Source organism: Dermacentor albipictus, chromosome 1 (assembly GCF_038994185.2).
Source record: "Dermacentor albipictus isolate Rhodes 1998 colony chromosome 1, USDA_Dalb.pri_finalv2, whole genome shotgun sequence".
Classification (NCBI taxonomy): domain Eukaryota; kingdom Metazoa; phylum Arthropoda; class Arachnida; order Ixodida; family Ixodidae; genus Dermacentor; species Dermacentor albipictus.
The window spans coordinates 42,919,998-42,946,881 of record NC_091821.1 but is presented as its reverse complement, the minus strand read 5'-3'; the positions used below and the strand labels follow the sequence as shown (position 1 = coordinate 42,946,881).

At 45.4% G+C, this 26,884-nt stretch overlaps 1 protein-coding gene and 1 non-coding gene across 2 annotated transcripts in view; both read left to right on the top strand.

Moving 5' to 3' along the window:
- The first annotated feature begins 2,890 nt into the window (after positions 1-2,890).
- The window catches only part of LOC135905528 (neprilysin-1-like), a 48,425-nt gene continuing 24,431 nt past the window's right edge, over positions 2,891-26,884 (top strand). The window contains exons 1-11 of the mRNA XM_065436485.2: positions 2,891-3,077; positions 3,163-3,282; positions 3,380-3,483; positions 4,137-4,178; positions 4,251-4,295; positions 21,131-21,286; positions 23,104-23,184; positions 25,377-25,552; positions 25,938-26,126; positions 26,205-26,264; positions 26,366-26,493. Coding sequence (XP_065292557.1) covers positions 3,176-3,282; positions 3,380-3,483; positions 4,137-4,178; positions 4,251-4,295; positions 21,131-21,286; positions 23,104-23,184; positions 25,377-25,552; positions 25,938-26,126; positions 26,205-26,264; positions 26,366-26,493 — 1,088 coding nt within the window. The 5' untranslated portion in view covers positions 2,891-3,077; positions 3,163-3,175. The remainder of the gene's footprint in view (positions 3,078-3,162; positions 3,283-3,379; positions 3,484-4,136; positions 4,179-4,250; positions 4,296-21,130; positions 21,287-23,103; positions 23,185-25,376; positions 25,553-25,937; positions 26,127-26,204; positions 26,265-26,365; positions 26,494-26,884) is intronic.
- On the top strand, positions 5,384-5,458 carry TRNAS-GGA (transfer RNA serine (anticodon GGA)). Its single transcript has one exon. It is a non-coding gene; the product is annotated as a tRNA-Ser (tRNA).

Here is a 26,884-nt window from a genome sequence, read left to right as displayed (position 1 = left end):
TCGCTCAGAGGGCAAATCCTCAGAGTGGCGAGACGGGCCGCCAGAACAATAATTCAAATATGTATCAAATAAGTTCATTTCTTCTTCTTCATAATGTCTGTATCTGTATGCTGCATCTGTATGCTGCAATGTCATAATCTGTATGCTGCATCTGTATGAAACAAGTTTATTTCTTCTTCATAATGTCTGTATGTATTTACAATTGTTAGAATTTGTGAAATCCACTGCCTGCTGCTCTCTGTAGGTCCCCAGGTCCCGTCAAGCTGTCTGCGACAGCTTTTTGCCTGGGGGCCCCCAACTAGTGTGTTGGAAATAAAGTGGATTCTGATTCTGATTCTGATAATGTTCTCAGCCACGCGTAAAATAGGCAATCTTGGAAGCGGCCTTGCTCTATGCTTGGAATGCGCTTATTCAATGCCTGCTTTCAGCTACGACGAATGCATCTGCGATCAGTTAGACATTGTTTGTACACTTCGTGCGGGAAGGCTATTCAAGTCCCTTTTACCGCCGCACTTGCAATGGTTACAAATGAGGAGTTGCGAATACACGCTCGTGATCTACGGAAACACGCGAAAACTAATATAAGTGCAAATGTAGATGAAATAAATGGACGCAAATCATGACCGTTTCTGACGTGATGAAAATCTGTATGAGAACTTTACAACTGCTGTCGCTACGTTATTTTTTTCCCCTTATTGTTTGGACGATACTGCAAATCTTCTCATCACTTTTCTCTCTTCCTTTTGCGCGACAACTATTTTGGGGGGGGGGGGGGACTCACTGACTCACTGACCTTGCGCTGACTCACTAGAAAGTCAGCGCAAGGTTTGTCGGTAGTGTCAGTGTAAGCCCATTTCGTACTTCTCAAATGCCTGAAAAGATGCTTGAATTATTTGCGATGTACGGGTTTCGCTGATCGCAAGAGGTGACACAACATAGTATTTCCTAATGATGCTAACATCGAGGTTTCGTAGTCTCCCGTACACATGCGGCCATGAACGCGGCTAGATACACCATATATTTTGGGCGAAATTAAACAGCACTGTATGGTCCAAAATATTAATACCAATCTGTATGGTTCAGAAAAAACAACACCCTGCAGAATATGGAATTCGGCCATGCATTATTTTTCTGTGGTGCCACCTACGAAATCAAACCTCTTGTGCGTTTAGAAAGAGAAGCTCTACACTTATGCCTTGGTATACCTAGGTTCTTTTCCAACTCTTTTTTGTGTCAGGAAGCTCATATACCCACCCGATATTGTAGATTACGAATGCCTATGGTCCAGACATTTTTAAAACATGTTTTTTTTTATTAAAAAGATATGCACAATATGTCTTTATCCCTGAACCGTCCACGTTTTCTGACGTTTCGTGGTCGCGCTAACACAGCCCTCAGATAATATTTGTACGAACACAGTTGCAACCCTTAAGTGTGTGCATACGTCAACTTCACCATTTGCATGATGTCTTAACAGACCACAAAGGTGAGTTCGAGGATATCTTTACAAATCATGCTAAACTACTACCTATAATAAATTTAATTAGTATAGGAGAAGACCAACTGAGTCAGCTAGCTACTGACAACGTAATAGCCATTGACATTTTTCTGCGCAATGACAAAGCAGGAATGGGGATCTTTTCTGGAACTCTTCAATGATGCTACTCTCTCCGCGTTCCCAACTTCACACCAATATTTCAGGCAGAATTGTTAGCTATTGTACTAGAATTACGAACGGTTCCCTAAGATGCCTCATTAGGTGTTATTGTTACCGGCTTACCATACTTATGCATAGCACTTACTGCTTCCTCAAATACGAGAGTTCCGCGAGCATTTCGTTCAATGGTTCCACTTACGCCACGTTCACTTGCTTTTACTACCGCGAAAACGTGGGTTGCACTTGAATGAAATGGCTGATTCACTCTCACGAGCATCCCTCAGCGTCCCAGTCATCTCTGTTTCGCAGACATCGGGTCCTGTAACCGCAGTTAGGTACAGAAAAGTTCTCGACATTGCGAAATTCCGCAACATCCACTGCAACATTGTCTCCTGAATTCAATCATCTGTGTTTCCCGTAAAACATTCGTTGGTGTTCTGCAAGACTACTTGAAGTTTCCTTTACAAAACTGAGGTGCCGTATTCTGTTCTTGAATTTTTGCTTGCGCAGTTCTAGCCTTGCTGTGTCCCCTCCATGCTATTGTGGCAATGTACCTGAACCTATTGCGCAGTTTGTTCTCTCTCATCGCCGATTTTGAAGACAAAGAAAACTCTCAGAAGTAATCATTTGGGCAACTTGGGTTATCACGAACCCCACCAATCATTCTCTCTTTTGGGGCTGTGGGATTCATCCACAGGGATGCTTTCCTCGCGATTGATAATTTTATTTAGGGCTGCACAAACAATATTACCCTGTTGAACTTCTAAAACTGTCAGTCAATTGTATTATTTTATTTTTCAATGTTAAATTATTTGATCGCAAAATTCTTCAGTGATTGTTCTAATTTCTAAAGTTATCTTTCTTTAACTCGAGCTCTTCTATGAAAAATTTTATTTGTGGTATATTCTTAATAAAAATGCATGTGCAGACGCCTGTACCTTAGCCAATGCCCCGTAGTGGGTATGAGCCAGTGTTTGGACACGAGCGTGAGAACAAGAACAAATAGTTTGGAAGGACTTGGCTTCAGATAATATCGTTGGGAAACGGAAATAATGATAACGAACGTTTTTGCTTTCATCTCTATTTTCTCGATCACATTTGTTTGTTTACTAGTTTTATTTTCGTATTTCGATGCCCAGTACTTAACATTACTTGTTCCAAGGCCATAGCGACCGCACGAGCGAGCTGTGCGCCTGGCATTAGATTTCCAACTACTCGTTCCCGTCCGGCTCATACAACGGCCTTCATCCACCCGACACCAAAGCCACGGAAGTGGTCCTGCTATATTCTGTAGAAGTATCGTGGGTATAAACAGAAGAAGACAAAGGGTCGACCTGTCTGCTTTCGGTTTACCTCGGCTACAAGCTTAGTGGGCCGTTTCCTGTCATTAACGCACACTGTCGGCGTCGAGCAAAATCAAGTACGTGCGTGTGTGACAGCTTTTATGTGTGTGTGCTGGCTTAGGGTGGCATACCTCTTTGTGACATGCCCTAATGCGCTTGCAGATAGACGCAGCACATGGAGGCGCCGGAGCCAGCGGGTGGCCCTCACTTCATCATGACACCAAGGGGCTTTCAAGACATACTTTACACAACGCCTCGCCTAAAACCGAACAACCCAATGGGGTAGGAAAACGTGAAGAGTGATCGTATCAAGTTAAAGTTCGGGAATAGAACGAGTTGACTGCCTTCTTTTTTTCACCTTGGGTTGCTTCGCATGCAGGTCACCCCTGACTGTTACCTACTTGATGGGCGTCCTCGTGTTCTTGTCGTTGACGACGCTGTTCGCTTTCGTCTTCACCTACGTCATTTACAGGGAAGGAGCAGGTACGAAAAGTGGAATGACGCGCTTTACGCTATGCAACCGAGAACCGATTATGTGAAAGCAGACAACAAAGCTCCGCAGAGTATGCCGGTGTCACACGGGCACTTTCGATCGCGACCGAGCCCCATTCGGATTGAGTTCGGTCCGGATAGAGTGCTGTTGCATAGACACTTTCCATCACGACTTTGCACAATCCGGAATCGTGCAACACGATAGAGAACTCGATCCCGATACACGATATACGAATCGTACAATAGTATACTTATAGGCTGACGTCTGCAACTGTTTCTGCCGTATATTGGGCAGATTTGCAACATGACGTCACGATAATGTCGGCGACGCCAGGTCGGGCTTTTAGACACCAATTTTAGTATCAAATCAACAATGTTTTGTAAGCATTTCTCAACCTTTGTGCTTGGTAAGCGTTGTCCTTTTACGTGCGAGGAGCATGTGGCATGCAGTCTCTACGACTTCTAAATTATGTGTCCGTATTCGTTTAAGAAAGAAGCAAAAGTAATGAAGTCCGACCCCCGTTTCACCACTAATGAGCAATCTCTTGCTCTGTTGACCAAATACAGTTTTAAAACAGTAAAGTACCGAGATTTATTAAAAATGTTTTGCTCCTGTTGCATATTGAGGAATGTATTGCACCCAGGTGACCTGACCGATAGTGGCAGAAACGGATCAAATAAAAAACGTGAGTATTTCTTTTTTTTTTTGAGCCAGCTGCGGTGATATTCACGTGGCATCTCCCGTTGAACATCTTCAGCCATCAACTACGAGGTTTGCAACGACACCTACTGCAGAAATGCGGGTAAGTGGTAAAATGATACACCGCACTGGGGGGAAGCACAAGAGTGACGCACACCCCTTAGGGCATTCGCGAAATAACCGAGTGGATATATCTGCGCGGAAGATCCTGGCATATATTTTTCTACCGTGGGAACCACCTTTCATTTGCAATAGTTGTAAAAATTCGGCCGCAGGTGACCCACAAACAGAAAAACGTATTGTGCAAATGACGCGTGGGTTCCGTGTTCGTCGACACGGAGCAGTGTTTTCCTAAACTTTCAGAATTAAAGTCAACATTTTCCAACATCCAGCACAAAATGTGTAGCGGTGCCGAGGGGTGTAGGTGAAAAGCTTCAAAAGGCTCGACAGAGGCTTATCCACGCCGTTTGCCAGTTGCCGAATGCCCCGAAGAGGTCATTCAGAGAGCTCAAGGGACGTGGCATTGAAGAGTATCGTTTGTTTAAAAAGCAAGTGAGGCGGCAGGCGAGGCGTGTGTGAGTTGCCTATAAGTGGGAAATGCATTCTCCGTATCAAAACCACGTTATACTGTCGTCTACTGCGCTCACAGCTTCCCCTGGCATCCTCGTCTCCTCCAGTATGGAATGTAACTTTTCTAAAATTCGACATAAAGAATCGGCTTCGGCTGGGGCGACACGTAGACCACCCAGTTCGGGATTTCTGCAGCGGCAGTTGTAGCCTTATTTGTGCTGTTGTCGTTCGATGGCTTAGCGTTGCTCATCCGCAATTATATATGCTTCTGCCTGAATAAAAGGGTATATACTCAAGTGGATTTCTTAATGACCTTAAGCGTGCAGAGCGATCTGCTGTCGCTCAAAACGTGAGCGTGCCAATAATAATAATAATAATAATAATAATAATAATAATAATAATAATAATAATAATAATAATAATAATAATAATAATAATAATAATAATAATAATAATAATATCATCTTTCTAGCAATTGCTACAAAAACGGGTGGATGTCTGATTTTCCCTTTATGAATTGCTTCTCTCCACCTTCCGGCTTTCCGCAGAACTACTACGTCAAACTGTTGCCTTTGCTTCGTGTTGTCGACAAAGTCGACTTCGCCCTGCCATCTGCTAGCCGCCTGGTTAGCTCAGATGGTAGAGCGGCTGCCCCGGAAAGGCGGTGGTCCCGGGTTCGAATCCCGGACCAGGACGAATTTTTCTTCAACTCTGAGGCTTTTCTTTCGAGGAACCCGTATGGGTTTCCTTTGTAGCAATTGCTACAAAAACGGGTGGATGTCTCACTTTCCCTTTATCAATAATAATAATAATTTAATCAGTCATTTACCGTGCCAAAGAACAATAATAACGTCCAAGTGCTGGCACTGGCACATACATTAAAAATAAACTGCAGGGGAATTTAAGTAAAGAGCATGAAAGATTTTGGAAAGAAGAATGTAGATACAAGGCGCAAGGGGAATACAAAGGAAAAAGGAGGAGAAGAGCAGTTGAACAATGTGGGAAATTATGACCCATGAACGCTAAGCTCGGAAAAGAACAATGACAGAAAGTTACGAAAAATATCGAAATCATGAAAATAAGTGTGCAAAAACGCAGTATTCTGTGGAAAGTGTTGGTGATGGCAGGGAGGAACATGGAAATGTCTTATGTTCTCTAGGGATCTTGCGCGAAATTCGAAGCACGATACAACTGAGGAGCTCGACTCATGCGAGGATATTGTGAACGAGTTTGAAAAGAAAACGAAGGTTGGTGCGATTAAGTCGACAGCGATGTAAGGGCAATGAAAATCGTGCAACAGTGCTAGAGCAAAGTCCAGTGTCCTTGTTAGCAAAGCGGTGATGGTATCTGCTTAGAAGCTTTCTCGGTACCCGAACTATAACATCGCTGTTGGATCTAGAAACACCACTCCAGACGACCGTCGCGCATTCGAATTGAGGAAGACAGATTGTTGTGTACAACTTGAAGAACGGTGTAGGAGAATGGAATTTCCTTGGTTGTCTGCAAACAGAGCCAAGAGAGCACATACCCGCATTGCAACGCGTTTAGTTTGAGCAGAAAGATGTAAGGTTGTATCAAAAATGGACGCCGGGATAATTGATCTCATAGATTTTATCATACGGAATCTACAGAATAAGAAAAAAGAAATGCTTGCTCTTTTCCCAGTGAAAGTCATGACTTGGGTCTTAGCAGCATCGAAGGTGAGGTCAATAGAGAGTGTTAGAATAGGGGCCCCAAACGTTTTGGGGCCCCAAAGAAATAGCGTCGAAGCCATTGCGCATGCGCAAGACGCAAACTGCGTTTGGGTTTTGAGTTAGGAGCACTATTTCACCGATTTATCTGGAGCCCAAATAGCGGCCCCAAAAGCTTTGCGTCAGCAAACATGGCGACACCCATCGAAGCGACGGCTCTAACCTAGCACCAAACTGGGTTCGATTCGTGGTAACGCGGGAAGTTCGCAAGCTAGGAGTAGTGACCACGGTTATCGCTTTCTCTCAACTAACGTGTGTTATGAAGATTGATTCATTAGACGCCGCTGATTCCGAATTCGATTGGGGATTTTATGGCTCGTAGGCCTAACACGGCTAAGCTTGGCTGTTGAAGGCAGGTAAAGTTGGTTTGCTCAAAACTAAGCGCAACTAATTGTTTGGTGCTTACAGAAGAACCTCTAAATTGTAATTAAACGCGATTACAAGCAAGTCAAAATTAGTATTCCTATTATAAGATGGTATAGTTTATTTAATTATTCATATTAGCTTTTCTCTGACGCCATGGTGGCGCTGCCAACGGAAGGCGTTATCCGCAAACGCAAAACCCTATTCTAAAACTCTTCACTCCTGCGTGCCCCAACGATAACACCCGCAAAGCTCTTTGGGGCCCCAAACTATTGGGGCCCCTATTCTAAAACTCGCTATTATCTTTTACACCATTCAGAAAAAGAAAACAGGTCAGACTGCGGGATGGGACAGTCATCAACAGTATGAACGTCCTTTAAAATTCTGATGCCATCGGCATATAGAAGGACCGAAAAATTCCGAATAGCGGAAAGAATGCTAATAATAAAAAAAATTAAATGGAAAGGTCCGAACACTGATCACTGGAGGACGTCCCTAGTTGCCATGTAAAAAGATGTTTGGCCATTGACGTTAACAAAACACGACATATCAAGAACTGCGAAAGAGATTGACATTTGACGTGCCGACACCAATGTACGTTGGCTTGATCAGAAGCAGTGAGTGGCTGACTGCATCAAAAGCTTTGCTGAGGTCACAGTAAATGACGTCAACTTACCTCCTTTCAAATACCGGCTCGGACACCTGTGCCCTGAAGCTTGTGAAATTTGTGACAATTGAGCAGCCACTGATAAATCAATGCTGATTCGTAATCAATTAGTTATTCACGGTAAAATACAATATGTTGTGAAGAGCAAGCTCAAAAACATTAGATGTGGCACAGAGAAGAGAAATCGGGCAATAATTCGAGACATCGGCTTGACAGCCAGACTTCAGTACAGAAAAAGTACTATAGTTTTGCAAATGTGCGGCAAAGTAGAAGTATTCAAAGAGTTAGTAAATATAGATGTCAATACTGGGGCAAATATACTGCCGTAATCTCTTAGAATTGTGGATGGGATGTCATTAGGGCTGCAATATGGGGAAAGCTTCAAGCGCCTAATGCATTCGCTGATGTGCTTTGATCAAATAACACAACACTAGATGCCGGACCCGTTGTGTGCTGCTGACTGACACCAGCTGAAACCTGAAAATTTATATCAGGATGAAAAAATTACATATGGTTTGGCTGCGCCAAATACGGAGTATCGTGGGAAAGTACTTTTTCTTAGATCAAATACGCCATTCTCTTGCGCCAAGTTATGCATTGCTGGGCCGTTGTTTGACCGGTTGGTAATTAAGTCCTTTGCAGTCGCCATGTCATTGTTAAACTGTTGTTTTATTGCACACATGATACGCATAGTCATGCACAATGGGTTGCATAATGCATACAGGGTTACTCGGTGGGCATAGGAGGAGGATTGCAGACTTGCACAAAGACCGTTTTGTGCATTCACGCCGTACTTGACAGCGTTGTAGAACAGCCTTCGCACTTGCATGAAGTGTATGCGAGGGGAAATCATGCGCTCCGCTATACAGTTGAGCGGAGGCAAGTAGGCAGGCTTTGTCGGATATTTATACCCATTGCTCACAGAGTACAAAGGCACTTTAGTTTGGGCGAGCCAAGTCTTACACGTTCTATACACCTTAAACGAAGAGAATTCTTCAACGTCGGGAAAGGCGAAAGCCATAGTAGCGTACATGGGGGCCGTAACGCATTCCCAGTCTTTCTTGTGCCTCAGTCTGCCGCACACAGAACGCGCACAGCCGAATGAGTTGTCGATGAAGTCCCGCTTGAAGGTGGCCGTCGCAGCCATTGCCAATGACAGACGTGCCTCGGCCTTGCGATGCTGTATGGTGCAACGTCCGCAGCTAGTCGGGCGTAATTGCCGCTGTTCATTCGTTTCGGCAGCGCGTTTGGCACGCTTGTGCAATCTGCCATTCTCAAATCGCTTCTGTCGTTGTTGAGCGGCTTCGTTGGCACGTTTCCACGCCATGAATTGTTGTCTTTGTTGCTGCAGTCGCGATCGCTTGGCCACACCTTCGTCGGTCGACTCCCGCTGCCTCTGTCGCCGAGCTTGCTGCTGCTCGCTGTGCTTGGTGCGATGAATCTGTGCTTTAGACATTTCCGACGACAATCCCGATTCACTTTCCATATTTATTTCACACATACGCACGCAGGCGTATGTGTGAAAGGAAAACGCTGTGCACGTGAAACGCGCGTAAGGAAACGCGCGTTTCACACACTGACACACACTTTTTCACACTGACAGATGCGTCCGTGCGTGTGTGTGTGTGTGTGTGTGTGTGTGTGCGTGTGTGTGTGTGTGTGTGCGTGTGTGTGTGTGTGTGTGTGTGTGTGTGTGTGTGTGTGTGTGTGTGTGTGTGTGTGTGTGTGTGTGTGTGTGTGTGTGTGTGTGTGTGTGTGTGTGTGTGTGTGTGTGTGTGTGTGTGTGTGTGTGTGTGTGTGTGTGTGTGTGTGTGTGTGTGTGTGTGTGTGTGTGTGTGTGTGTGTGTGTGTGTGTGTGTGTGTGTGTGTGTGTGTGTGTGTGTGACACTGGTCACAGTCTTAAAACAGCTTTAAGTCGTCAGCGTATATAGAAAGAATGAAGGGTGTCGAATTGCTGACGAAGCGTCATTTGTGAACAGGAGGTAGAGAAGAGGGCCAAGAACGGATCCACTTGCGTGAGGTTTGCCATCAGGAGTTCATGGCGAACTAAATGAAATGCTTTACTTAGGTCAAAGTACACTATAACATCTAATTGGCCCCTCCTATGTACCACAGTGGAATAAGGGTCATAAATGTGACCAACTTCGTTGTTGCGGAGCGTCCTGATAACAAAGCCATGCTGATGATCTATTAAAATCTTCTTAGCACTGACCAGAAAGCTGGGAATGCAGTATACATTCAAACACTTTTGACGCAGCACTGGGGATAGATACAGCCCGGTGGTTAGTAGCAGGACTTCAGCACCCGATTTATGTACGGGCACTACCTGTGCTACCTTCCAAGGGTTAGGGAACGCACTAGACTTTACGGAACTGTTGAAAATACTTGAGTTAACAGGGATCAAGTATGCTTCTACACGTCTGAAGCAATGCCGGAGGAATACCATCAGCACCACGATAACGCAGGCCACGATAACGCAGAACATTGTGCATGACTTTAACCCACTGGCACTGGCAGCCAAACGCATTAAATCCACGGGCTCGGTCATCGTTCTGTTTGATGGGCTCAAGGTGCCCAATTATGTCAGATACGGGTCGACCCTTGTAAGGTGTTACCTGTATAGGAAGCAGTTTGATGTCTGCTATGCTTGCGGAAAGATTGGACATCGAGCAGATGTATGTCCAACACCGGACGTGGTACAGTGCAGAGGATGTGGAACTCAAAACCCGGAGGACAATCACATGTGTGTGCCTAACTGCAAATTCTGTGGAGGGGACCACCCAACTGGGGACAAGACTTGCCGACAGCGGTACCAAATTCCATACGTGGTGCGAATTCGACGACGAGAACGCAACAGATCTGCATCGGGGGCGACACCACCTCAGCTGCAATGGGATGCCCAAACGGGCACCAGGGGGCGCACGCGCTCAAGGAGCCCCACACGGTCAAGACGCCGCTCGCCGTCGAAGGGCAGAAGCCGCTCCAGATCACGTGAAGTGCAGGTGCGCTTCGAAGGAGGAGGGCAGACGCCTGGCGACAAGACGACATCTGGAACAACCTGGGTCGACAAAGTGAAAGGTACTGTGAGGACCGCGGAGAGCGGTGCGGGGCGGCCGGTCGGAGATAATGATGCCAGGGTAGAACAGCTAATTAAAGAAGTAACGTATCTGAGAAAGGCAAATGAAGGACTTACTAAGCAGGTGGTAGAACTTCGCAAGAACTCGCAGACTAGCTCCACAAAAGTAGCAATAGCCAAACCGGTGAATAATGACAACAGTCAGGATGAAGAAAACACACCAGCTCCAAAGAAGCGGGCAATAAGCCCAGTAGAAACGACAGTGTGCTCGGCTTTGGAAGAGATCAAGGAGGCGATTAAACAACTTAGAGATGCCATAGACAAAACTACCTTCAAAGTTGGTAAGTTATGGAAATGGAGACTGACGGCTGAAAAGAGGCTTACCAAAGTAGAAGCGCAAGCCGAGGACGACGAATACTTACCCTCAGAAGCAGAAAGCGTCAGATCACTCCCTGGCGCGTCGGGGGGTTCTACGAAGCGTACTCTAGCGGGTAGCAGTAAGGCGGGTTCTATAAGCAATGGCTAGCAGGGGGAGCTTTACCGTGTGGCAATGGAATTGCCGAGGATTTTATCACAAAAAAGCACCTCTCATGCAGTTAATAAAAAACTCTGCAGACAAACCGAAAATTATTATGCTGCAGGAAACCTTGGCGGATGACATTAGCCTCTCCGGATACAAAGCGACATGCAGGGGCAAAGAGCCGGGTAGGGGGCTAGCCACGCTCGTAGATAAGAAAATACCTTACATAGAACATGATTTGCACCTTGGACTAAACAAATTAGAATACTTACTTGTGGAAATAATTCTGAAAAGGAATAGAAGCAAACCGCAAAGCCTCTTTTGTCTTAATGTTTATAGCAGCCCTAGCGACATGAAACAGAGTTTCAGGGCACTTCTTAATAAGACTATGGCTATTACTAAGCACGCTCCACTCATTATTGGAGGAGATTTCAACGCCCCACATCAAACCTGGGGATATCGCTGGAATACATAGAAAGGGGATGGACTCTGGCACCTAGCTAAAGATCTTAATCTCTCCCTCATCACAAACCCAGCTTATCCCACTAGGTGTGGTACATCTACATGCAGGGACTCCACCCCAGACCTTACTTTTGTATCAAATTTAGCGAACGCTGGCTGGAATAACTCCAATATTGACCTGGGTAGCGATCATTACATATTGCAAATACTATTGGAAACACCAAGTAATGAGATAAAGCATTTTAACTACATTGACTGGGATCTTTTTCGGAAAGCAAGGAAAAGCAGAGCTGAGACAGAGACAGGAGAAAAGAAAACACTCCAAACTTGGACCACTCAGCTCAGGGAAGATGTAAAGGCGGCAACGAAGGATATTACCAGAGAGGAGGATATCGAAATCATGGACAGTACGCTGGCGCACTTGATTGAAGCCAAACAATCTATGTTAAAAAGATGGAAAACGCAACGTCTGAACAGGAGACTCAGGAAGCGCATATCATTGTTGAATAGGGAGATTGAAGAACACTCCAGAAATTTACAGAAACAACAATGGGATGAGCTTTGCAATTCCATAGATGGTCGAATCAGACATGGTGGAAATTGGAATTTACTTAGACATTTGCTTCATGAGAACGACACGAAATCTAATAGGAGAACAGCAGTAGCACGACTCGTCCATCGTGAGAGTCAGGACACAACGGAGGAGGCCATTCTGGATCGGCTTGCAGCTAAGTATTTACCGCTTAAGGATAGCAATGAGAGTACAGACCCGCCTGAATATACAGGGGAAGACTGTGAGCCTATGGATCAAGACTTCACAGAAAGCGAAGTTCGCGCAGCCCTGTACGACCTCAACAGTAGATCTGCTGCCGGTCCAGATGGCATTTCCAATAGGCTGTTGAAAATTTTGGACGATGAATCTATAACATATTTAACAGAGTATTTCAACGAACTCTGGAAAAATGGTGATTATCCAAAGAAATGAAGAATTGCTAACACAATTCTTATTCCCAAACCAGGCAAGCAACTAAATCTAGATAACCTAAGACCCATATCGTTAACATCATGTCTGGGCAAAACCATGGAGCATGTCATACTCAATAGACTTACTAAGTATGTAGAAAACAGAAATCTTCTTCCGCATAACCTGATCGGTTTCCGTCCTGGACTTTCGACTCAAGATGCAATGCTTTTAATCAAACATCACCTTATTCTTGCTAGCCCGCTGCATACGAGAGCTCTTCTAGGCCCAGATGTAGAAAAGGCTTTTGATCGCATCAAGCACAGGGCCATATTGGATATCCTCTCAGAGATGGGATTGGATAAACGATTGCACAATATAGTTAAAGCCTTTCTCGGTGGCCGTTCTGCTTGTCTCAGGTTAGGCGAACTCCAATCGACAACTCTGAAACTTGGGAATCGTGGGACACCACAAGGGTCCGTCCTATCTCCCATGTTATTTAATTTGGCAATGTCAAAAGTGGCTCGAGGTCTCGCGCAGATTGAGGGTATCCACTTTGCTATATATGCAGATGATGTAACAATCTGGAGTGCCGAAGGTAATATGGGACCAACAGAGACCAAACTACAGGAAAGCATTTATGTGGTGGGAACAACACTTGCGGGTATGGGACTGCACTGCTCTGCTAAGAAATCTGAACTATTGGTACTACGGAGCAGTAAGCGTGGGCGCAAACCGAACGGATATATCCCAGAGGAAGAACCCCGCATTGACATATACGCGAAGAATGGAGAACCAATCAGGCAGGTGGAGACTATTAGAGTGCTAGGACTTCTCCTGCAAGCGAATGGATCTAATTGCAGGATGATACAACACATCTCTAACAAGTCAGAAGAAGTCATTAGGCTTCTGCGTAGAGTTACCAACAAGCATAAGGGGCTAGGAGAACACAGTGCCATAAGATTGGTACATGCATTCGCCTTTTGCCACTTCTCGTACGTGGCTGGCATGCTACAGTGGACACAGGCTGATAAGAACAAGCTAAACGCATTAATCAGACGACTTATAAAGACTGCACTAGGACTTCCCATCAGCACGGCTAACGATAGCTTATTGCGCCTAGGGCTGCATAACACGCTAGAAGAGATAGCTGAGGCTCAGCAGGTGGCCCACCACGAGAGACTAATGGGGACACGACCTGGGAGGGCGCTACTTGAAGAAATTGGCGTAGAAATTAACAACCACACCAACGAAGGAGAATTATTAACACAATTGCAAGCGGGACTACGAGAAACAATAAAGACGACCCCGTTCCCTAGGAACATGCACCCGACACATAACCTCGAGAGACGAAAGGCAAGGGCGAAGGCACTCCTTCAAGACATAGATCAACATAAGCAGCAGGCGGTGTTCGTTGACGCTGCCTGGGTTAAAAATAAGGATGCGTATACCTCCGTTGTTGTAGACACTCAAGGTAACATACGGGATGCCATCACCGTCTATACCAAGGACCCAACAGTAGCAGAGCAAGTAGGAATCGCCTTAGCCATTCGGGCTAATCGGTGGACACATATTTACAGCGACTCTAGAACAGCCATACGCAACTTTATCAAAGGATATGTGACACGGATAGTAACAAAATTACTAGAGAAGGTCAACAGTGAGAGGATTGAAATCCGCTGGTTTCCTGCACATCTGGGGGTAGTGGACGGAGCTCGGAGAAACCTCAATGAGGTGGCAAATGAAGCAGCACGAGGACTTTCTAGCCGTGCTCTTCAAGACCGAGCAACTTACACTTCACCCGGGGAACACAGGGATCGATTATTAACATATAACGAAATCACGAAGCATTATTATTTAAGCAGAAGGGAATACCCATTGCCACACGGTAAGCTTTGCAGAGCCCAAGCGGTCACATTATGTTTGCTACAGACAGGGACATACCCAAGTTCATATTTTATTAACAGGATCTATCCTGAGAGGGAAACTCAAATCAACTGTAATAAGTGCAATGGCATCATTACTCTTGACTACATGCTTTGGCAGTGCCCCGCGGTCTTCACAGACTGTGACAAGGAAGAAGAATGGTGGCGGCAAATGCTACACAGCGAATCACTCTCTGACCAATTACGGGCAGTCCAGAAGGCCCGCGATGTGGCTGAAGGGCTCGGCGTGACAGTCCCAACGTGGGAGCGGCCCGCGTCAACCTATGGTTGAACTTCAGGACCAAATAAAGTTCTTCATACCATACCATATCAGCACCACAAGAAAGGGATGGTTTGAGGCATTTGATACAGTTGAAAACAAGGTTTCCACCGAGTGATAGCGTACATACTGTACAAGACTGAGAAAGAAGGTTACTTGAGGTACAGTAGTTGTCCACACGAAATACAGAACAGAAATCTTCTGCAAAGGCATCAGCAGTGTTCGAGAGATCACCATTTTCATCAACAGGACATACACCGTCGGCGCTCGCTTTATAAATGTGAGAGCTCGCGTAGCTCCAGAAATATATTGAATTACGTGTTATGCTGACTTCAACAGTGATTATGGTTACATTGAACCAACAACAACAACAACAACAACAACAACAATAATAATAATAATAATTTTTTATGCCACCAGAAATGGAAAACAACACGAAAGCATGGTCTAAGCCTCAGGTGGCTTGTAGAACCGTGCCTGTGAACATGATACAAACGGTGAAAAAAAAAAAGAAAACATAAATTGATGAGACATGTAGAACAAAGAAAAAAATGAATGACAAAAAATCCAAAAGAACAAGATAACATTTTGTTGTTCTTTTTAAAACAAAGAAAAATGAAGTAAATCTTACGATGCAAAAATGTTCTGGAAGTTAATTTCATCACAGCTCCTTTAATAATTCTTTCAGCGTGCTTTTCGACGTCGCGTTAAATATTTCATCCGGTAACTTAATACAAATGTCCGGCACATATGCACAGCGTCTGGCCGCACCATACCTTGTGGCTAAACGAGGAACTACATGACGGACGTATTTTCTAAGTTGCCTGTGCGGCATTTTTTTGTTTGAATGCGGAATTTTAAAAAAAAGTTTGACGACGACTGTTTCGGTAAGCGATGATTGGAAATTCGTTAGATCAAGTTCACGAAACATATTTTTAGTTGTTACTATTGGGTAATTGTAGGCAACGTATTTAAGAAAATTTTTTTTAATAATCCTGTCTACCCTGCATCTCCAACGACCCGAACAGAAGCCGTAGACTGTAATGTCGTATCTCACCACACCGTAACCCAGTGCATGTACAATAATTTTTTTTACAGACAAGGGTGCAAATCTTTTTTATATTAAACAGCCAAGCGACTGACTTCAGTTTAGAACAAATAAGTGATAAGTGATGTTGCCAAGACAAGTTACTATCGAAAGATGTTCCAAAATATTTCACACAATCCACATTTGGAATAAGCGCACATTTACAAGAAACAGTTCGACTCATGTAAGTAGAGAGGCATGTTAATTACAGTAGTCTTGCGTGGAGAGCGAAAAAAAAGATAAGTTGTGTTGTTTGGGCATTGACAACAATTCCATTGTTAGTGAACCAAAACATTGCATTGTACAAGTCATTTTGCAACATTTCAGTGGACATTTTGTAAGAAAGATGTCTTGCCAGTAATACAGTGTCGTCACCATACTGGAACATGGAACATTCGGAAATTGCTAAAGGAAAGTCATTAACGAAGATTTTAAACAACACTGGCGATGAAATGGACCCCTGAGGAACTCCATCTTTCAGCGACAGCTTAGAACTAAAAACACCCTTATCATCAGTAGCGACCACTTGAAATATGTTGCTCAAGTAATATTTGAGAATTTTGTAAAAACGCCCACGAAATCCCCCCAAAATACAGTTTATTTAACAAGTTTTGATGATCAAGGGTGTCAAACGCTTTCGCTACATCTAAGAACAGGGCACACGTGAAAAGCGTCTGATCGAATGCCGAGAACACTTCGTCTGAAAATTCCTCAAGCAGTGCCACAGTACCACGACCAGAAACAAAGCCAAACTGTCGATCAGTCAGATAGGAAATTTGTTAAGCAAAGAATGCATAGTGTGGAAAAAAAATTTTTCAAAGACCTGAGCAATAACCGTCAATGTAGATATTGGCCGATAGTTTTAATATTATCTTTCTTCGCTGACTTGTGTAGTGGTAAAACAAGTGCCGTTTTTAGGCATTCCGGAATTTCGTCACCTTCCAAGAAACCATTCAGTATATTTATTTATTTATTTATTTCCAATACTGTTAGTCCTTGCGGGCTGTTACAGTGGTGGGGGAAAAGGAATTTTCCACAAACACGTAACACCAATTCTATTGCACCAGTTCCAGTATGCAGGATAATATCTGACAGCGCATTGAAATTCCTTCTGATGGTGTGTAAGGATATTGCATCATATCCAGTGGGCTTGTTTGGACGGAAAGTGAAAATAATTCCTTCCAGATCGCCTCTCGAAATTCTCGGAAGAAAAGCTGACGCAGATACGGATCGCCGTAACGGCCGAGTGTTTGTGGGCAGAGAGACAGCTCTTTGGGACGCTCTTACAAAGTGCTTGTTTAAAGCATCAGGCACTGCTGTGGGAGGTTGCTGAAAACAACCCAAAAACAGACTGTTTACTAGAACTCACCCCTCAGAGAGGATTTACCAAAGAGAAAGTTTTGCTCACTGTATTTGAAGATTGTTGGAATTTATAAAAAGAATGTAACGTTGTTTGGCCCCTCGCAGAAGAGCAACAACGTTATTTATTGCCGACTTGTATTCTAATCGCAGTGCTTGGCTTCTCGGATTTCTTTTGCAGCGTTTCCGCAAGGTATCTCGATACGAAATAGAAGCAAGAAATTATGTGTTCATCCAGCAGTGACTCTTTTTTATCGGCTTAGCTATCAGCCGTGTGCAATGTAATTCACTTCTTTTTTTTCAGTTGCGTACATAACCACTCATACACTTTGACCGACGAATCTTCTTTTGTTAAGGATGCCCAGTCAAACGTAATGATAAGCTTATCAAGCTGGGATTGATTACCTCTAAAGACAAGGCATTTGCGCTGCCCAGATGCAGTTTCGAACGACGGCGTTCCATACGCGTCTGGTAATACAAGTCGGCATGCTACAACGTAGTGGTCAGCCAACTTTTGTAGAATAGTACATGACCTAAATGAACCGTTAGAAGCTCTGATCACTATGTGAACTAAACAGCATTGCCAGTAGGCTATTAATAACTAATTTTCCTCTAGTAGGAGCTTCAATTGCACATTCCAGACCATAAGCGGACAACGTAGATGATGATGATAATAATAATAATAATCTTTATTGCCACAAAGAAATACAAAACAACCCAAACAGGCCGGTCTAAGCCTCAGTTGGCTTGTAGTACCGTGCCTAGGAATATGATAGACATGGCAAGAAAACAAAATGCATTAATCGATGACACATGTAGAATAAATAAGTAAAACAAATGGCCACAAATTGAATAGAACAAGAAAATATTTGGTTTATCTACTTAAAACAAAAGTTTGAAGAAGTAAATATTGTTATGCAAAAAGTATTCTGGAGGTTAATTTCGACATATTTGCTTTAATAATTCTTTCAGCATGCTTTTCAATGTCGCGTTGAAAATTTCGTCAGGCAATTTGTTAAGACATGCTCGGCACATATGCACAGCGTCTGGCCGCACCGTACCTTGTGGCTGAACGAGGAACTACATACCGGACGTGCTTTCTAAGTTCTCTTGTGGCGGCACTTTTTTGTTTGAAAGCGGAATTCCAAAAAATGTTCAACGACAACTGTTTCTATCAGCAAAGAGTGAAAATTCAATAGACCAAGTTCACAGAAAATATTTGCAGCTGTTACGATTGGGGAATTGCAGGCAACATGTTTAAGAGTACTTTTTATAATACTGTCTACTCTGCAAACCCAACGATCCGAACAGAAGCCGTAGACTGCAATGCCGTATCTCAACACACTGTAACACAGTGCATGTGCTATAATCTTTTTTACAGGCAATAATAATAATAACAATAATAATAATAAAGTTCACTGACGCAGAACAGATCTAGTACGTATATATGCGCGGGTTAAGAAGTCAGCGCCCGGGCAGTGCGTAGCATTACAACTTGCTCGATAGTCAAGGTAGCAAGAATTACAAATTTACAGATTAAAGTAGCCGAATTGCCACAGAGCCCATAGCTAACAAAGACAAACCGACGCAGCGATACAACTATATGAACAAATGGAACATTGCCGCTTTTACACCTTTGCGTTTGCGTAAGTTTCTTTTTTTTTTTGGCGGGCAATCGTTTAGCATACATTATATAAGATTGGACACGATCGCCATATCTAGTACGTACACGGAGCAAAATAAACAATAATGCAATAGCGTTATGGGCGGACTTCCCCCACTTTGGAGGTGTCAGCGTCGGGCCTAAAAACGTCGGCCGTTCTCGGAGGCAGTGCGGTCTAACACAGCGCCTGAAAGCGCCAGCTGTCGCGAGGGAAGAATGAGAGAAACCGATACACGACGCACGCGCCATACGCTTTAAAGAGCGACTCCCGCTCGAGAGAAGCACGGCTGTGGTCGGGGCCTAATTATTACAGCATTGGGCGGCTCTGCTGGAATACTCACATCGCATCTGAAGAAGCTGCGCAATTAACTATATCGTTTCAAGGACGTTGTGATTGATTGCACAGGTGCTCTTCGCTTGTGCGCGTGTTCTCATTCTGCCAGGACCCCCCCCCTTTTTTTTTTTGCTTCTGTCATTTGGAGGACGGAGGCTCGATTCCACCATCGGTCACGCATTTCCGTACACCACTCTAGCCACCGTGGTGGCGCAGTGGCTTCGACGTTCGTCTGCTAAGCCCGAGGGCGCGAGATCGAATGCCGGCCACGGCGGCGACATTTCGATGGGGGCGAAATGCACGAACGCCCGTGTAGGGTGCTTTTGATGCATGTTAAAGGACCCCTGGTGGTCAAGATCAATCCGGAGTGCATCATAATCAAATGATGGTTCTTGCATGGAAAACTTCAGAATATAAATTTAATGCTTCACCGCATTTGTACCGCGTGACTTCCCAGTTTTTCTCTTACTAACGGTAACGTGGATGCGAAGGTAGACCTACCCACCGTGGTTGCTCAGTGGCTATGGTGTTGGGCTGCTGAGCACGAGGTCGCGGGATCGAATCCCGGCCACGGCGGCCGCATTTCGATGGGGGCGAAATGCGAAAACACCCGTGTACTTAGATTTAGGTGCACGTTAAAGAACCCCAGGTGGTCGAAATTTCCGGAGTCCTCCACTACGACGTGCCTCGTAATCAGAAAGTGGTTTAGGCCCATAAAACCCCAAAGATAAGATGAAGGGAGACCGAAAAGAACGCGGGATGGGCGTTGCTCGGTGCCAAGTCGGCATATTTCTAGTCGCTACAGGCCAAACATGCCGAAGCAATTATCCGCCATGTAAGTTAGTCTGCACCATCTCGGGCTATTTGAATAATCGCCGACTATCGAACAATTGCCAGCACATTCGTAAACATTTCGAGAGGTCCACTGCCTCGTAAGTTCTACATGCCAGCTTGCACTTCGGCTGAGAAGAACGCGATAGGCTTAACACCTGCATATTGAGACTCGGATCATTAACGTAACCAAAGTTGCGGTTTCCCTCAGGACTGTTCAAATTCCCACAGCCGTGGAATTTGCCGCACTTATATTTCGGCACTACTAGCCCTTCCCTCTCTCAGCGAGTTACAGAGCCACCGCTTTTCCCGCTGCTACAACTTTTTAACGATGCCACAAACCCATGGAGGGTTAAACAAGAAAGAGAGAGATAGAAATGAAGAAAAGTGCCATTAATACATCTAAAACTTCTGGTATACTCGCCATTTAGCCGCACACAAGGCGCGAATGAATATAAGCCATTCGATGCATTCCCAAAGAACCTTCTTTGGACGCTTTATGTAATCACCTGTGTTCTTGAACATCTGTTCTATTGCACTTTGCTGTTTGCTACTTATGTTCATATTACGACTTCTCTGTGCCAGTATCGCTTGTGCGTACTTTATTAGCATTATATGTATAACGTAGGTACCCACATCTTATGTAATACGTCTTATATGATGGTTCTTTAAGGTAATAAAATGAAATCAAATACACGCGACTGAACTTTCGTCCCCATGCTTATGAAGCTGCATATGAGGCAAACAATGCGGAAGTTCTTTTATTTTCGCGCTGCATTTTCACGGATTTGAGCACACGACAAGCCTCACCATATGCATATCATTGCTTTTTAGCGTATCACCGTTTAAGCTCTTGCAAAGCCATTGAGTTCAAGCATATTGACAGCCCTTTTACCTCCATTCTTTATACTCCATACCATCGTCCCTGATACTTGTATGCTGTGATCTTGGCGCCCCCTTGGCCATGCTTCACCCTTGCTAGATAAAACGCGCCGCGTCATTTTAATCATCATCATCACCACCGTCACCATCATCATCATAATCATCATCATCACTACCGCCATCCGTTCCTACTGATGCGGCTCACAGCTCTCTACTACATGGGTCGGCTGCGGGCCCCAATCGACATGTGCGACCAGATGGCCACGTCTCTCTGCCACTTGACAGCCGGCCAGAACGCTTCCTCGGCCAGTCCGGTGAGCATGGTCAAGGGCCACCTGCACCTACACAGCATCGATATCGATGGTGAGCTTAGACACTGTCTCAACGAGCGGAAACGCGGTATTATACACGTCTATTAAAGGGTTTACGCGTAGCCCCAGCCACAAATGGCATACCTGTTAGCTCTAGACTGCCACGTTGGATCCCCCATTGCCGTTCAAGGCCTATATACTAGGCCCAATCATCTAGGTACTTTGTGTGTGTTCGCGGGATTCTTTCACGCTCGGAAAAACACTTTTACGTAGCACGTATTGAGCAACAGAAAGCTGTATCGGGAGTTTTTCATGTCGCTCTATAATTTTCTCATTGACACTTATCATCTAATTGTAATATTTTGAAAAGTTTATCAAATAATTAGGACTAATTATGTCATTAGGCGGTAGAAAAAAAATAATCTGAGCATCTCTAAGCGACGGCAATAAACATTACCTTGGTTCTGTCCAGCTACGTGGCTTTCGCATACTTTTAATGTTTGGCTCAAGTTACGTGGGACACCCTGTATACGCGCAGCTGCAGTCGCGTGAAGGACATGCGAGTGGTCGCAGTTGAAGCGAAAACCACCTGAAACGGACTGCTGGCGCATTTTCAGCGTGAGCGCCGCTCGCAGTCGGCGTGCAGTACATTTATCGCCGCGCGATTCTCCCACTGCTATCCAGGCCAATTTTGCGTTCCACGCGGGTGGCAATGAAAGCAGATTGCCTTGTCATTGCATGCGCTTCCTCGGCGGGGAAACACGCATGGGATCAGCGCTGAAATGGCAGCGTGGTTTCTCGCGCCGGTAAAGCTGGTGAATCTCACGACGCACCGACCCGCGAGCTGATCGGTCACGTGACTGCACAGCCGCTCTAGATCCGGCCTCAGACAGCATTCATGGAAAAACCCAAAAACAAGGGCGCTTCGACAGACCCGGGTGCTCCGCTGAATCGACAAACAGGACGAATAGCAGTGCTGTAGCAATACAAGCAGTACTTCTTGATGTACAAAGCCACTTCTTCCCTTCTCCCGAATATTTGCTTTCTTCGTGACCTAATCTGGAAACTCTGCGCCGATACACAAGAGATTAAGAGTCTCATCAGTGCTCCGCGCTCACTTTGTTTGAATACGCTAATTAACGCAGTGGACCACGACAACCGAGGTATACCTGAACGAAAGCATTCGCAACGTGTGGGGAAAAACAAAATCCTTCAGATCCCACGCGCTGCAGGAATCGGTGTAAGCGAAGCATTCTTTGGTCCCGAACTCCCGCTGCACTCATCGTCATTTATCTCCGGGCCCTCGCAAAATCCGGAAATGCGGTCACCTGGCGCCGAGTCCGTGTGGGCCAGAAAAGTTATTTGCTTTTCGTATAACGGACAACGTCCACGCTACCAAGGCGTAAGCATGCTGAAGTGTCTCGTCTGAGATGTAGTACGTTCCACGAAGTGGTCACTTCGCACTCCACCAACGTTTAAACTCTGAATAAAATATGCCTTTCCGACCGCGACGCCCTTACAGAAACTACAATGCCCACGCAAGTCTGTATTTACGTTACCGAATTTCAGGAACAGAAATAATTCGAGTCTTTCCACTCATTAAACCTTTACTTGGGCGAACGCTAACGACTGCCTTGTTTTAATTAAATATTAAAAAATACCTCTTTTTTATAAGTTTCCGAGGGCCTATACACCGAACTGCGTAGCGTTAGTTTTGTCGGGGCAAAATGGACAATGCGAACCCACCTGCGCATATTTCTTTCTTTTACCGCAACACTTGATTATAATGGGGCCGCAGCTGCCGCGAGCCCCCGGCTGACACGGCGCTTCATCTGACCGTATCTTGTCACACGCACTTCTGCGTTGCAGCTATGCTCAAGGAACAGTACTTCCCCATCGCACAGCTCAAGCAGTTCCTTCACATGTGCATCAAGTCCACGCGAAAAAGTGGCAAGTATATACCCCGTCTCGTATCATAGTGCTGGGCTAGCGTACCCGCCGCGTATACAGAGGTCGCCCTAGACGTCAACCGAGGCCCGCAAAACTATCTTAAAACTCGTCTTTTAACTTGATTCACGGGGTCTATCGTCCGTCCAAAGGCGACAATGTGACTACGAGAAAGGCCGCAGTGCGGAGCCTTCGAATTGATTTTGACTACCTGGACGATCTAAAACGTGCATCTAAATCTATAAGAGTACACGAAAGTCCTTGCACTTCGCCCCCCATCGAAATGCGGCCGCCGCGACCGGGAATCGAACAAGTGACCTCGTGCTCATCAGCAGAACGTCACAGCCACTGAGCCACCGCGGCGGCTGCAAGATATATTTCAGGGTCATTGCGAGGTGACACGCAGCTCTGCACGAACCCTGCGCGCGTCGCGAGACCCATGACACTCGCCAGTGCAAGAGAACCGCGCGAATTCTCGGAAGTTATGAGAAAGAGCTAACCAGGCTGATGATGATGATGATGATGATGATGATGATGAGAAAGAGCATGGGAGCGTGGTAGACTCTTGGTGCACTCACTGTTTACAAACATAGACCCTGGACGGCGTCCGGTTTTGCTCACTGACGTAGCCCGCTAAATGTAGCGAACAAGAAAGGCATCAGCAGCGATGTCGAGTAGCAGCAGCGCGTTAAAATCTGAGCCCGCAGTTATTGGACACTTTTTCTCTGTACGTAAAAATTTTACATGTCAAGGTTGCCGTAGGTTATATGAACAATTTTATGTATTAGTCTAGAGGCGTAATGCGGATGTCTTTTATCGCAAATCTTAAAAATAATTTCTGCACAGTGACACAACCTATAACACGCTTTGTGTTCTGGCGCAGTAGACTGAAAAAGCCCGTGACCGGAAGTTTTTCGGGGCCGCACTCTCGTTGATGTTATCGCGCGAGCGAAGCCGTCTATACTGATAGCCTGGCCGGCGTCATGGCGACGCTATCACTCTTTAAAATCTGCATGCGCACCCTGAGTATCATCTGCTGAGCGTCTTGCGTTCCTGCGCGCCTTGTGCCTGAGGTAAACTTGTATAATTGCCGTACTGAGGTCAAGATGTGTGCGCAACGCAAACAAAAATCTTGCCAAAAGCGTAGCAAATCTGTGTACTATAGTGTCAAGAGTAGCTGTGAATCCAAGCGCTACAACTTTTTTCTCGCATACGTCCGGAAAAAACGATACGGCAGATGCATTGATTTGAAGAGAGGCGACGCACAGTCGGTCTACCCACAGGTTCGTTGCATTCGCAGCAGCAAGCTTCACAGATAACGCGTCACCAGGCAGTGGTTTCACGTTTAGAACGTTGACCACATATTCGGTCGGTGGCCCTAACAGGCTTTTGCAATTTAGAACGGAAACAGCGCAGACAATGAGACAAAAATGGGACAGGCCGCGCTGCATCTGTCTCTTCTTGTCCAGTTTTTTGCGCTCTTATTCCCTTCGAAGTATCATGTTCAAACCATAGATTTTCCTACAATAATTACTAGAGGGAACTCCGGTGCTGCGCTCGTTCAACCACCATCGGAATGACGGTTAGTAGATGGATTTGTCTTATCTTCGTACCTGCGGCTTCAGATGTTCTCGTGGCTTCGTTTATTACGCATTACCTGCCTTCATTCGCCTAAATTTCAAAGCAATCTATTCGTCCATCTTTAAACACAAAGGCAGTAGGACTCTGCGAACACGCATAAAGACTGCTAATTGCAGTGCTTCTGCTTGTCCATGTGTCCATGGCGTAATAGTTTCAATATCGAGATTCTGGGCTAGAGGCCCCGAGTTCGAATTCTGTCGTCGGAAAATCCTAATGGTGCTTATCCCATTTTTTTACAACACCGTACTTTCTTGAAAATGACCAGTTTGCAAAGTCACGAAGCCATTTAAAGTCCGAAAGACGAAGTTTAGGCAAATCCGCGTACTTACCATTACCATTCTGGGTAAACCAACCTGCTTGCAGCGCCCGTAAACACTATCCACTGTTCACTCTAGTAATTGTTTGAAACCCTGTGGTACTAACTAATCTAAGAGCAAGCTCTCTTGGAGGGCTTTTGCTATACTTCGTTCTGACTGTATCAAGAGCCATCCACGTATGCCCCTAGTTTCCTCTCATCAATCGCACTAGTGTAACTTGTTCGCTGTCGGACGCAGGCATCAGAGACTTTGTTGGTATTATGAAGCGCTTCGATATGGAACACTGGCCCGTGACGTCCAAGACAGCCAACCTGACCAAGTTGTTGGCCGCGATCACCACGCAGCTGGGCTACTACCCGCTCGTCACCATCTCGCTGGCCAAAGGATACGAGTCCCACCGGCCAGTAGTCAGTGTGAGTGTTATCGCATGCGCTTCGCTGCTCACTAAGTGAACAGTTTCAAATGAAACAAGCAGGAAAAAAAGATCCTCAAATATTTGAGGCTGTCCTTTTAAAACGAAGCACTTTCCTGAGGGCGGATACTCTTCAAACACTGTCGGTCGTTAATAGGTGAGTGTAGGTTGACATTTCTCCTAGTATGCTATAGGAAGCGCGATATTGAAGCAGCTAAGAACGATTACTTAAGGGACATGCTGTATGCGCCGAAATCAGGTCGCGTGCTGGTGTTACGGTGATTTACAGCGCATCGTGGTAGCGTTCCAAGCTACGTAATTCCAAAGTGCCACGCCTCATGACCTTGTTTCATGAGCGCACTTCGTTTTCTCTATTGTATCGCCAGCTCGACAAACCGACGCTCCTGCTTCGGAAGGTTGGTTCCCAGACGGACATGACCATGGCGGCTACGCTGCTGTTCACGTTGACGAAGTACCTCAAGGAATTTTGTGACCGATATGCCGTCTGCCTCCAGAGAGGAGAGGCCGAACACATTGTTACCACCATAATCAAGTTCGAGCAGCTCTTGAGCTTTGTAAGTCGGCTAGGCCCTTGCGCGGCTTTTCTCAGCCCCATCTAAATTGTTTACTACTTTTTTTTCGTTAAATCGTAGTACATGCGTGCCCCGGGAAAGCAGACGAGAACGAAAGTTAAGGACATGCATACGAATAAGGTGAGTGTCTGCCTTTATTCTTTAGTGGATCAGTGGACTTGGCCAAATAGGCCACCAGAACAGGCGCGTGCTATTGGTTGGTACTACACAATACTGTGCAGATACACTGGCCTACACTCCTCACTGCCGTATTGGGACAGCACCATAACATAACGCCAGAAACCGACGTCGTCATTAAGTCTCCTCATTACCTGAAAGGGCTGGACGAAGTCCTTGAGAGGAGCAGCGAGTAAGTGCTCAAACAATTGCGTATTTTAGTTTGCATGCAGCGGGATACCGGTCTTGTCGCCGGAGGATGACCTATACAAATTCCCCGTTCGGGATGATGCGTTGCTTCGTTACTGATCCCATTCATATAGGTTCTTTTTTTGAACCACCCAGCGATGCCTCTGATCAAGACACCTCTTCAAATGCAATGTAAGTTACTGCATGAAAAGAAATGGGATTTGTCAGCATGAACCCCGAGGCCACCGGTACCTGCCTTTACATCTATATGGGACTACATTTTGCAAGAATTATTTTCCTCCGATTTTATTCCTTTTTTATCATAGGCCCCGCCGAGCAGCGAACGTCGGTAACAGCGGAGCTCCGCTTCGTACGAGCCAATCACGAAGGGCGTA